Source organism: Colletotrichum truncatum, assembly GCF_014235925.2.
Source record: "Colletotrichum truncatum strain CMES1059 chromosome Unknown Contig_0009, whole genome shotgun sequence".
In the NCBI taxonomy this organism is placed as follows: Eukaryota; Fungi; Ascomycota; class Sordariomycetes; order Glomerellales; family Glomerellaceae; genus Colletotrichum; species Colletotrichum truncatum.
This window is the reverse complement of record NW_027222406.1, coordinates 1679377-1692078: the sequence shown is the minus strand read 5'-3', so window position 1 is coordinate 1692078 and position 12702 is coordinate 1679377. Positions and strand designations below refer to the sequence as shown.

At 52.3% G+C, this 12702-nt stretch overlaps 5 protein-coding genes across 5 annotated transcripts, besides 1 other annotated feature; 2 read left to right on the top strand and 3 right to left on the bottom strand.

Moving 5' to 3' along the window:
• Positions 1-53: 53 nt before the first annotated feature.
• On the bottom strand, positions 54-1419 carry CTRU02_212981 (uncharacterized protein; the record flags this gene model as incomplete). The annotated part of the gene is made up of 4 exons (XM_036721545.1): positions 54-205; positions 256-1106; positions 1170-1327; positions 1378-1419. 4 exons carry the CDS (start codon positions 1417-1419, stop codon positions 54-56), a joined length of 1203 nt encoding a protein of 400 aa, XP_036586714.1.
• A 1661-nt stretch (positions 1420-3080) lies between these two features.
• Positions 3081-3185: a sequence feature (Protein overlapping with rRNA (CTRU02_212980, KAL0932027.1) was converted to a misc_feature.).
• Positions 3186-3738: 553 nt separating this feature from the next.
• CTRU02_212979 (het domain-containing protein) lies at positions 3739-5431 on the top strand (the record flags this gene model as incomplete). The annotated part of the gene is made up of 2 exons (XM_070205953.1): positions 3739-5334; positions 5375-5431. 2 exons carry the CDS (start codon positions 3739-3741, stop codon positions 5429-5431), a joined length of 1653 nt encoding a protein of 550 aa, XP_070060346.1.
• Positions 5432-6416: 985 nt separating this feature from the next.
• CTRU02_212978 (thymine dioxygenase) lies at positions 6417-7540 on the bottom strand (the record flags this gene model as incomplete). The annotated part of the gene is made up of 3 exons (XM_036721543.1): positions 6417-6549; positions 6601-7442; positions 7499-7540. 3 exons carry the CDS (start codon positions 7538-7540, stop codon positions 6417-6419), a joined length of 1017 nt encoding a protein of 338 aa, XP_036586712.1.
• A 743-nt stretch (positions 7541-8283) lies between these two features.
• CTRU02_212977 (uncharacterized protein) lies at positions 8284-8947 on the bottom strand (the record flags this gene model as incomplete). The annotated part of the gene is made up of 2 exons (XM_036721542.1): positions 8284-8312; positions 8365-8947. The coding sequence occupies 2 exons, from the start codon at positions 8945-8947 to the stop codon at positions 8284-8286; spliced, it is 612 nt and encodes a 203-aa protein (XP_036586711.1).
• On the top strand, positions 8489-12274 carry CTRU02_212976 (pseudouridine synthase; the record flags this gene model as incomplete). Its single annotated transcript, XM_036721541.1, has 3 exons — positions 8489-9547; positions 9908-10077; positions 10129-12274. 3 exons carry the CDS (start codon positions 8489-8491, stop codon positions 12272-12274), a joined length of 3375 nt encoding a protein of 1124 aa, XP_036586710.1.
• Positions 12275-12702: the final 428 nt, after the last annotated feature.

Sequence of the window (12702 nt, the reverse complement as noted above, 5' to 3'; positions counted from 1 at the left end):
CTCTATCGCAGCAACATCCGTAATAAGATAGAAAATTCAAACCGTCTCGTGTATCAGGCTGAGGCACTCTCTCCAGCCTCTTTAATGGCCGGTCTATCCTCTGCACTCGTCTCGTACCAGTCATTCTTTGTCCACTGGGCGATCAGAGCGGCCGCATCCTGTTTGAGGCTCTCGTAGCCCGGGTTCTGTTTGGGATCAAACATGTCTATGTTGACGTCAGCAACACAACGTCCAGATCGAAGAGGGAGAACTTACTCATGTGCGCCAGCGTTTCTTCGGCAGCTGCATCATTTACAGCTTCCTTCCAAACTCCTCCATTAGCCTTCTTGGGCAGATTGCAGAAAGTGCGATCCTTTCCTAGCACCGTCCCTACAACACTCACATCCTTGTTTCCTGCACCCTTCCCAAGCCGCGTGTACAAGTTCGCAAAGCCCACATCGAGCTCCTTGTTCAGTTTAACCATGTACTGCACTCGCTTCTGCAGCTCGGCGCCTTTGGCCAGGCAACCCACAAACTCGAGATGTGAGGTCGCCCACGTCCAGCCTTGCGTGATTTGCTCGCGGTTATAGTATGCCGCTCCCGCGCTTGCCGCCACGGCTGCTGCGCTACCGGCCACCATGGCAATCTTACCCCATTTACCCCAGCCGCCTTGCTGTTCCTTCTGCTGGGATGGCGCAGCCGGGGCAGGTAGGGCTGCGACAGGGCCCTTATTGGGGCTCCCAGCACGCGATGGGGATCCGGCTTGCTTCGCACCCCAGAGGGCTGTCCCAAGACCGCTAAGCTGCGTCATGGCCGCCGACGCAGAATTGTAATGCCCTTCGGCACCGTGGGCGACTACCCCGGGTGAGATCCCTAGGTAGGGTGTGTCGAAGGCGAGGACGCCCTGGACGTAGGGGAACATCAGCCCGTTGAAGGTAGATGGGTTATCAGCCTTCTCAACGCCATCTTCCGAGTAGATGGGGTGTTCAGAAGTTAGCCCGATGACGGTCTCTGCGGCGACAATACCGCCCATGGAGTGGCCCACTAGCACGATCCTGACGGAGGGGTCAACTGTAGGCGATGGGGTGGCATTTGCGACCTCCATATCAATGACTTTCTCCAGCAGCCTTGACGAATGTTAGTTGCGCCGCCCAAGCTTCAGGCAAATGAGGGGATTTACGGAAACTTACCAGTCGCGGAACCGGCTGACGCATTCTCCGAGATCCCCGCGCGTCTCATACTTGGGGTATATGAGGTGCTTTACATTGATCTTGGGGAGCGCAGAGGCGAGCTGCGAACGCAACTGCTCTGTGAACCCTTCCTTGTCTCCAAAGGTGTCATCACCTCCCTACGGAATGTTAGATCATGCATCTTATTATTGCGACAGTAATCGCTTACTTTGAACCCGTGGATAAAGACCAATAGTAGTGTTTTCTTCATCTTGCCGCCGCCATCGATGTTGAATCCGAGTTGGATGTTTCGGACAGCTTGGTTTGCCTCAGCCTCCTTCGGGCTTGACGGCCCACGGTGCGCACACAGTGTGAAATGCATGAAGCGCCCCGCATCGCCACCCCGCCCATGTGACTGGCTTCCTCCCTCTCTTGTAAGAGCGGTCACGACTTTGACTTTGGACACATTTTTTTAGCTCTTCATCTGCACCGGTTGATTTATTTGAGACGTTGAAGCCTCACCAACATGTCGTCAATCACCAGACTCTACATTTGGGAAACTTCCTGACGTCAATGACGCAGTGCGGGCAGCGTTCTGACTTAGCGGGCTCGGTCCTCCAATGAACAGGCCGTCATGTGAGGTAGGAATAGGCAGAATGCAGCCCTATTCTGATTCGGCAGTGGCTATAAAGGTTATTCACGGAGTTGGTTGATCAGGCTGGCAAAGTAAAAGTGTCGGTTTTTGAGATCGCCAACCCCTTTCTTAAAGCACAGAATCTCTTTTGTAGACAGGTTGGCTTTGATACATATCCAGCCCCTGCAACAAACAGCACCTTCTATGTGCGCCTGCTCAGCTTCAATACGCAACACCTGGACGACAACTTTCTTTATAGAGAAACTATTCCCAGGACGTCTAGAATACACAATATTGTCACACAGATGGAACGACGAGAAGGCCAACTTCCAGCAACTCCAGAATGTTGACTTGCCAGAGCTTGAGCATCAGGCAGGGGACGCCGAGATAAAGATGGCATGAGACTTCGCGAACAGGGACCACTCTCAATACGTGTGGATTGATTCATGCTGCATCGACAAAGCGAACAACACTGAGCTCTCCGAGGCTAGTAATTTCATGTTTCAGTGGTACCAGGAGGGCTGGTGTAAGTTTCTTTTCATTCCTCTGATACTTTCCATCCGGCTACTACTCGATGAGACGAGGGACGTAGTTTTACTGGTAGCGAGGTCCATGGAGATTTTGCTCCCTTCCTTCTTTATCCGTATGAAGGCTCGGTGCGCTACCCACTATATAACCTTTTCCAGCAGGGTCGTGACTGATTTTGATCTTGCATTTCATCACTTCATCTTGGATGTGACATTCTTCGCGCTTTTCATAATTATTGAAGGCATTGAAATACCTAATTACGGTAATATTTGTGGTTTGTAGTGCAAGGTTGTCTTGTCCTCTCTATGGGAGGCATATGGACGCATGTGTTGGAGTCAACGGGTTCCTGGCGCAGCAAATTCTCTTGAAATGATTTAATACATATTATCTCTTTTTTCTAGTAGCAATTTCTTGTCGATTCCTCGTGTTTCTGCAAAGTTATTTCTGGCATTCCCTCAGCAGAAGTTTACACGAGCTTGCTGGCTCTGGTGAAGAAATCAGCGTGTAGTTAATGAAAAACAACATAGACTCCCTAAGAGCTGTCGTAAACATCAGCAAAACACGCCTCTGAGGACATTCTCATACGCATTTTCTAAGCAGCAGCCGAGCTTCGTGCATGTTGTCACATACTACCATCCAGACAGGAATGTCCGACTCACCCCCTCGACTATACAGCAGCAAGTCAAGACATCTTTCCCAATCATAATGTTGTTATATATATTATTTCGTTTAAAAAACACGTGTTCTATTTTCAACCAAACCGCCCCGTCTCATCCAAGTCTTGGCAATATTGAGATATAACTACCTTTAGGCTCGGGAACAATCACATACGACCATACCCATTGGAAAACTCGGGATCCCGTCCGCTCTCCCATAGATAAGCCAATGAGGGCCGGATTAGTAGTTGGGTCGGTGACGACCAGCGAATACCTGGTGTTGTATGTTTTTTTCTCGCGGTGGGACACGATGGCTTCTTTTTGAGCGTCAACCACCCACTCCATCCGTCACTGCCAACATTTGGTTTGTATTAATTCACTTTACAAACTCCTCTGTTATGCTGAGTCGTAACATTGCATTTTGATGGCAAGCCATGGGAAAATAGGAAAGTCTCCTGCAAACTCAACCTTTGTTGTTGTGATGACCTCAGTCTTGAATAAGGTGAAGCGTAAGTGGGGTTGACTGTGCTGTCGATACCATCACCATCTGTCCAATGAATAGCAGAAAATGCAGGCAGCAGCCGGGGAAATGGTGCTTTACTTATTCAGGCTCTAGGCCAATCACGAACCGCCATCACCTGACAAGGCTGAGCAAGTACGCCTAAATCAGGCACCTGTTTCCAGAACTCTCTGCTGAGAACGTAAATAATCCTGAACCCTCAAGAAAATTTAGTCCCAGAGCCATCTAAGCTGTCAAATACCAAGCGGAACCATGCGTTTACTCAATATAGAGACCAGAGAACTGGAGGAATATTTCGACAACTTTCCGGCTTACGCAATACTATCGCACACTTGGGGCGCGGAGGAGATTACGCTTCAAGACCTCAAACACCCAGACCACATCAAGAAGAGGGGTTATGTGAAACTCAACGGATTTTGCGTATTGGCAGCAAAGCTCGGCTACAAATATGTGTGGATCGACACCTGTTGTATCGACAAGACAAATAGCGCAGAGCTATCTGAAGCCATCAACTCCATGTTCCGGTGGTATGCAGACGCTCCTGTTTGCTGCGCTTACCTCGAAGACGTAACAGAAGGCGGCCATCAGCAATCTGAGGCCCAGTTTCGAAGCAGTCGTTGGTTCACTAGAGGCTGGACCTTGCAAGAACTCATTGCTCCGCAACGTGTCGACTTCTACGACAGCACATGGTCATGTTTTGGCGACCGACACTCTTTAGCAGAGACTATCAAGGCTATCACCAACATACCTATTTCGTATCTCTGCAACCATCTCACGTTTCGCTCAGCAATGTTTGCTGAGCGTATGTCGTGGGCTGCTAATCGTGTGACGACAAAGGTGGAGGACAAAGCATATTCGCTTCTAGGAATTTTTGATGTTAACATGCCCCTCCTATATGGCGAGGGTAATCGGGCGTTTGAGAGATTGCAACTTGAGCTCATGAAACAGACAACTGACCAGTCTATTCTAGCCTGGAGTCCATCAGTTTCCACATTGGAGTTTTGTGTCATAAATGATCTCGTGCTCAAGCTGACCCTGATGGGGGTAGTGCCGGAAAGCCGTGAAGAGAGCGCCTCTCAAGATCAAACAGAAAGCTCTCATGGATCTTCAAACGACAGATTTCTTGCTCGCAGCCCCAAAGACTTTTCATGTTGGATCGGCATATCTGCCGCACCCGTGGGTCAAGCAAGCTCCGTCCTGGAAATGACCGGTCGAGGCTTGCGGGTCACTCTCCCTCTATTTCAACTCGGAACACGCATCTATGGTGTACTCAACTGTCAGGTTGGAACAGATTTCAGATTACTCATAGCTATTCCTCTGAAGTCTTCCTACCACAACGACGAATACACCCGTCAACAAGAACCCCCTTTCTTACTCAACCTTCCTTGGCACACCACACAACAAATCCGGTATCGAACCATCCACATCAAGCGGATGAAACTGCCTAGCAATACGAATTACCCCTTGTGGAATTCAGGTTTTGTATGCGGATATGTTCGGCTGCAAACTTCAAAAATGCTGCCCGAGCGTTTGGTTGAAGTTATGCCAAGATCAGCGTACAATGAGCAATGGAACTCCATATGTCCCGTTGCGGACAGCCAGAAAAGATGGAGGCGAGTACTTCTGCACTACAAAAAGCATGGAACCATTGAAGAAGGATTTGTGGTAGTTTTGGAACAGCGGCCATATCTCTCCGCTGTCTTCTCATTTCAAATGATCCCGCCCCCTTTTGTTTGCCGCATCGTCCACAAACCTTCGAATCAGTCATTAATGGAGATGACAAAGGATCTTGACTTGTCGGAAGCAAAAAGCAACCTTCTTATGGAAGATGGTCTTCGAGAAGTAACGGTGAAGCGGGACACTTTTCTTAAATATGACATGTTTACAGTTGGCATCTCGAATCTCCAGCCTGGGCCCGGCGCAGGACACAGAAAGGCAGGATTGAGCGAAAATCCCCATTCTCAGAAAATATTTCCTAATTTCGGAGATGCATTTTACCAAGTCGGGAAATATATCTATGATAGTTGCGCGCTTAGCTGGGAGGAATTCTTTCCCATCCCCTTGTCCATCGCCATGTGGGCTCTAGTTTATAACGCGATCAGCGTTACCGAGGCGCTCATATTAGCCATGTTTCTGCTACTGTTTTTTTCAGTACGCTTTAAGGCTCGACTGGCTGCTCATGCTATCCGAATGTCAAGTCGCGATACCCCTGACTACGTTGTTGGTTTTCGATACCAACGTCTAGATTTTGTGGTCAGTGTCGCCTACTCACTGTTGAGTCTCTTGGTAATGAACCGAGAGGCTCGACGCGGCAGTAACCATGTTCTACATATCAGTGTAGAGTATTTCTTCTTATTGAAATGGCCACTTTGGCCTAGAAAGCTTAAGACAATAGTTGCTGGCGTTTGGTTCAGGGCGTTTTGGCTTATGGTTGCACTTTTCACTATTTCCCCCGTTTACGCTCGGGTCGTAGTTGCTGGTGTTTGGTTTAGGGTGTCTTGGCTTATGGCTGCAGTTTTCACTATTTGGCTCATTTTCGTCTAGGTTGTGTTTGCGTTCATCAGCTTTATCGCAGATTCAAAAGCGTTTCAAGGATCGAAAAAATACAAGAAATGAGTGAAGAGTCATTTGGGACCTTGGCGTCCTCTGTCGTGGTTTCGTATTGATATGGGGCCATGTCTGCTGATGCTTGGGCAAATAAGATCGAAGCACCCGTAGCGAATGGATGTTCTATGTTTACAGCTGTTTTGTCTTCGAAATTGGGTCAGGCTGGTTTCGAGTAAAGCTGATCTAAGAGAGATCTTCGCCGCCTTTACATCACATGCATTGGTATAACACTTTTTTGGTTGTACGCCTAAGAGACTAGAATTCTAAGATCGATTGCCAGCGCTTACATGCGTCTTGTACTTGAAGCACAAGATAAAGTTCAATCAGTACGTGGCTGCCAATCTCTGTACGAGGTACTGTCCGCTGTTGATGCCTTCATACTTCTTCTCCTCTTCCGTTGCGTATGTGCCAGGGATGGCCTCGATGTGGCTCTTGAAGTTCGGGTTGCAGAAGTACCTGCTCGCCATTAGTATCTCGCAGGCATCAGTAGAAAGCATGTGTACTTACGCAATGCTGTACCGTGGGGGGTATTCGGCGCCGTCCTCTGGCTTCCTCGGGGGCTCAACGACGCGGTGGATAGTGCTCTTGATAGTGTCATTGCTCCATCTCGCCAACAAATCACCCGCGTTGACGACTACGGCTCCCGGAATAGGCGTGGCATCCACAAACTGGCCGTTCGGGCTTCTAACCTGCAGACCGCCGCGGTCGTCCTGGAACAACAGTGTAATGGACCCGTAATCGCTGTGCTCGCCAGCGCGGACCTGGCCTGGGTTGATCTTGAAGACCTTAGGGTCAACAGAGGGATAATGCAAGAGACGCAAGGTATTGTCGCCAACATCAGTAAACCCATCAAAGTAAGTCTCGTCGATACCCATCCCTACGGCAATGGCGCGCATGACCTCGGTGTGCAGATCCTTGCATTGGTCAAAGAATTCCAACATTTGGGATTTGAACCCTGCGACGGGAGTTCCCTCCTTCTCAACAGGCCACTGGTTAGGGTGGTCAGGCTCGCCATCACGGCCAATCTCAAAACTCTCCTTCAGATCAGGGTTACCAGAGCGCTGCTTTTTGATGTCGTCCGCGTTCATGAATTGGCTGACCTTCTCGCGGCCCGGGGCAGAGTAGCCGCGGTTGGCCTCCGGTGTGGTCCAGCCAACGGCCATCTTTTCGGCATCATCTTGAGCAAAAAAGTCGGCCGACTTGGCAAAGGTGGCGCTGCGGAGTTCTGGGCTGATGGGCACGTTTTGGAGGTAGATGAAGCCGGCGTTCTGGAAGCCGTGGAGGATCTGCTTAGCAGTCTCGGTGCGCTGTGCGACGTCGCCGTTGAGGAAGGCGGAGAAGTCGATGAGCTGGGGGGGTTAAGCGATTACTTTGATGAGTGTTTGAGGTGTCTTGCTATACTTACGGGAATGAAGAGGCCCTCCTTGTCTACTGCGGTAGCGGCCATTGTGATTGTGTAGCTTGAGGCCTATGAATAATTTGACGAAATCTCAAGGACAAACGTTTCAGCAATGCATTGACCGGACTCAAGGACTGGGTAGGGAGTCGCGATAAAGTTCACGAATGAGATTCCGTGCGGGCAGGGCGCCCAAGTGACTTATATTGACTGGTAATACAAAATCCTTGTGAAGGACGCCACCAACCACAAGCCGGACATCAGACTCTTTCATCCGACCATTCAGTCAACTCAACCAGCCAAGGCCCTCTGTTTGAACCCGGTACAAGGGCAGTGCAGGAACAAACCCTTGAAATTCTCTCTCAGAAACATGGGTCGGTTCGAACCGCGAGTCGCATGAGCAGCCGTCGGAGAGCTCCTACGCGGTATAATACTAACGTGTAAGACAAAGTGGCGTTACCCCGCCAAAGAGGACGGAAAGATAAGGCCGGGCATGTTCAAGGACCAGTGCAGTCGAGATAACGGCGGGGTAAAGATAATCAAGAGGGGAAGGATTGGGTTGCAGCCACCATGGTTGGAGACGGTCGCGTGTGGGGAGACTGGGGGGATGAATGGCTGTATGGGGAGAAATGTATTGGCGTGCGGGTCAAAGCAACCTCATCACCTTCCTGGAAAGACGTAGTCCCTCCGGTATCTGATACTTACTTAGGAAGACAAGAGACCACGAGCGCTTAGGAAAGAATCGGCCAGGAACATACGCTTGTCCTTTAAAATTCCTGAATTGTATGTGTTGGCTAGAAAACTGCACCACACGCGATTGAACCTGGGATTTTGTAAGTCAGCTAAGTCAAATCTCACCCTTCCAAGCTACTCACAGGGGCTCACCAACGACAGACAGGAAAAAAAAAAACACCTGTGTCGCAAACCACATACCCCGCATCTCAGCATAGAGTAGAAGAAACTCAAGAGACTCATACTCATTTTCGGGCTGAAGACACAATGGCCTCTTCCGCACCCATGAAGGTGGTGGACATCCACACTCACATGTACCCCCCGTCGTACATCAAGATCCTCGAATCTCGAACCACCATTCCCGTTGTGCGCCGCTTCCCGCAGACACCTGATCCGCGCCTCATCCTTCTCACCTCGGAACAGCAAGCTCTTGATGAAGCTACCAAGGACCCTGCGGCAAAGCCTCCGGGCCGGCCGCTGACCTCTCACTATGCCTCGCTTGAGCAAAAAGTGCACTTCATGGACATGCACAAAATTGATATCTCGGTCGTCTCCCTGGCTAACCCATGGCTCGACTTTATCGACGCCTCTGAGTCGGGCGTCATGGCCCGCGATGTGAACGAGGAGTTCGACCGCATGTGTGCCGCCCACCCGGGCCGCCTTTTCTTCTTCGCCGCTTTGCCTTTGACCGCATCGCTCGAGACCATCATTGAGGCCATTGACCATGTCAAGGCTCTCAAGTACTGCCGCGGTATCATCCTTGGTACGTCGGGGCTTGGCAAGGGTCTCGACGACCCGGATCTGCTGCCCATCTTCCAGGCCATTGCAGCAGCCCGCCTGACCATCTTCCTGCACCCGCACTACGGCCTACCGAACGACGTCTGGGGCCCGAGAGCGAGTAACGAGTATGGCCATGTGTTACCCCTGGCGCTAGGTTTCCCTATGGAGACCACTATTGCCGTGGCGCGTATGTATCTGGCTGGCGTTTTCGACGCGGTACGCGACTTGCGAATGCTACTGGCTCACAGTGGCGGAACATTGCCCTTCTTGGCCGGTCGAATTGAGAGCTGCATCCTGCACGACGGGCAGTTGGTGCGCGAGGGCAAAGTCGGTAAGGGACGGAGGAAGATCTGGGATGTGCTCAAGGAGCAGATCTACCTCGACGCTGTCATCTACTCGGAGGTCGGACTCAAGGCGGCAATTGATGCGAGCGGTGCCGACAGACTCATGTTTGGTACAGACCACCCCTTCTTCCCTCCATTGACTACCGATGAGCAGGGTGAGTGGGAAAGTGTGAGCATGAACGCGGACGCCGTAGCGGTTGCGGTGGGTGAGGGAAGCGAGCAGGCAAAGGCGATTATGGGAGGCAATGCGATTGAGATTTTGAGATTGAAGGTGGATTGAGCAGATACATCTCATAAAAATGAAAATTGTCTTGACTAGTTGACATTCAGTGGGTTTGAGTGAGATGTACAAAGTCATATGAGAACCGGCTTGGCAAGGTGAGCGCCACTGACCGCTTTCCTCTCCCGGCTCGCAGTGGCGGGGACATGAAACACCGCCTTCTGAAAGTATCCATTTCATTAATATTCTGCCGGCATTTTCTGAAAATATGCCTGTTTGGCCCGCGACCAGTTTTATCCCACATCTGAACTCATACAAGTCCAATTAACTCATTTTCATCAGCGCTCAAGTCCATTCCACGTGAAAAAGAGCCCAGGTTGTAATAAAATACATTGTATCATTATGACAGCTGAAGTCCGCCGTTCAAACGGCACGCGTCTCGATGCGTCCCTTGGCATCACTGAGCGCATCGCCCCAAGCATGACTGCTTGGACAGGCGACATGCGCAAGAGGTGCGCATCCCTGAATTCTTACTAGTGGCACAGCTACTAACTATCATTCAGATACACCGACTTCCAAGTCTACGAGATCAACAAGGACGGCTCCGTTCTTCATCTCCAGGAAACCAGGATCCCTCCTCCGCCAAAGGAACCTACTCCCCCGCCACCGGCTCCCGAAGAGAAGAAGGAGGAAGAGGTGAAGACGGAAGAAGCGGAAAAGGAAGACACGACTAAGAGCGGCGATGCCGAGACGCCCGCTATCCCCGAAATCCCGGCTGAAGATGTCGCAGCTCTCGCCTCCCTCACAAACGAAGACTTCGCCAACCAGCTCGTGGCGATGTACCAGGCGATATCGGCTGATAAGAACGCCAAACCCGAGCCGGCGACATCTCCCGTCATGGAAGACAAGGACCAGCGTGGCCAGCTTCACCAGGAGGTTCGCCGCATCTTCCGCTCCGTGATTGATACCTCGACAGACCCTACCGGCGCCATCATCGCCAAGGTCCTCCCTCCTCGCGGCAAGGGCAGGGGCGTCCGCGGCGGTAACAACAATAACAACAACCAAAAGAAGCCCAAGGTCAAGGCCCCTGGCGAGGGAGAGTACCTCCACTTCACCCTCTACAAGGAGAACCGAGACACCATGGACGCGACTCACCAGATCGCAAAGGCTCTCCGCATCAAGCCCCAGGCTATCGGCACCGCGGGCACCAAAGACCGCCGCGCCGCCACCACGCAGCGTTGCTCTATCCGTCACCAGCGCGCCGACGCCCTTGTTCGCGCCAACTCCCGCCTTCACGGCATCACAACGGGTGACTATGTCTACGCCAAGACGCCAATTCACCTCGGTGCGCATGCCGGTAACGAGTTCGTCATCGCCCTCAAGGACTGCGTCGTCGCGGGGTCTCCCGACCTGCCTCACGACGAACGCCAGGCCAAGATCCAGGCGTCCGTTGAGGCCGCCATCGCCAGCATGCACTCGCGCGGCTGGATAAACTACTTTGGTCACCAGCGCTTCGGCACCCATGCTGTCGGCACGCACGAGGTCGGTCGTCTAATCCTCCAAGAAGACTTTGAGGGTGCCATCAACGCCCTCCTCGCCTACGACGAGGACATCGCCAAGCGCGCTGCCGGCGGCGAGGTCCCTGCCGAGGGTCACGCGCGCGACGACTTCAACCGCCACCGCGCGTGCATGATCTTCCGCGAGGGCGGCTCCATGGACGATGCCCTCAAGTACCTCCCCCGCCGGTTCAACGCGGAACAGAGCGTCATCCGCCACCTGGGCAGACCCAACAATACATCCCGCAGAGACTTCATCGGCGCCCTGACGAGCATCACCCGCGGCCTGCGCAGCATGTACCTGCACGCCTACCAATCCTACGTCTGGAACCATGCCGCAAGCCACCGTTGGCGTCTGTACGGCGACAAGGTGGTCGAAGGCGACCTCGTCTTCGCCGATTCCAAGACCCAGACCGAAACAAACGACGACGACGATGAAAGCAACTCCGACGCTCGCGCGCTCACCGCCGAGGAGGCGGCGTCGGGTAAATACACGATCCACGACATCATCCTCCCCTCGCCAGGCCACGCCGTGATCTACCCCACCAATGCCCTGGGCGAGTTCTACAAGACCTTCATGAAGGAGCAGGGCGACCTCGACCCTACCAAGATGATCCGCCGCCACCGCGAATTCAGTCTGACGGGCGCCTACCGCAAGCTCACGGCGCGGTTCCTGGCGGAGCCCAAGTTCGAGGTTCGCGCGTACGAGGACGACAACGAGCAGATGCACCCGACGGACATGGATCTTCTCCGTGCCAAGCGCGGAGACCAGGCGTCTAAGAAGCGCGGCCGCGAGGAGGATCAACAGCAGCAGCAGCAGCAGCAGCAGCAAGGCGAGGGAGCGAACAAGAAGGCCAAGACGGAAGCGGGGCCAGGTGCAGAGGTCCCGGCCGAGGAGGAGACCAAGCCTGATGAGAAGATGGAGGATGCCGTAGCTCAGCCCGAGGAAAAGGCGGAGACGGACGAGAAGACGGCGGACGCCCCCGCGACGGATGCGGCGACCGAGCCGGAACCGGCCGTCAAGAAGACGGCTGTGGTGGTGACATTCCAGCTCCCCAAGAGCGCCTACGCCACTGTCGCCCTTCGTGAGTTGATGGGTGTCGACGAGTCCGAGGTGATGACTGCCCCGGCGCCTGCGGCTACGAAGGCATAAAAGTGTGTTTTAAGGATTTTGTTTTTTTTTTAATTTAAAAAAAAAAAGGAGACCATTGATCATTCTACTTGGCATGTGAATGGTGTAGACTAGATACCCCCCATTGGACAGAGAATCGTTGGGTCAGAAATATATACAGTACTCTCGCCGTGCAAGACAAGACCCCCCCCGTGTCGGCCGGAGAAAGTGCGTTGAGCTTCATTGTGTACTCCTTTCAATTGCTCCACACTAAGAGGCCATCGCTCCAGTACCGTGATGGAAAAAAACAAAAAAATCAATGCCTTTTACTGGCAACCACCCCAGAAATACCACAACAATTTTGTGCTGAAGAATGGCTTTGCTCATCATTCCTGACCATATCCGCTACCACGACTCATCCAATAACAAATATGCTCTGTCCGCGTGACGGCGTAATGTTGGTAATTCTG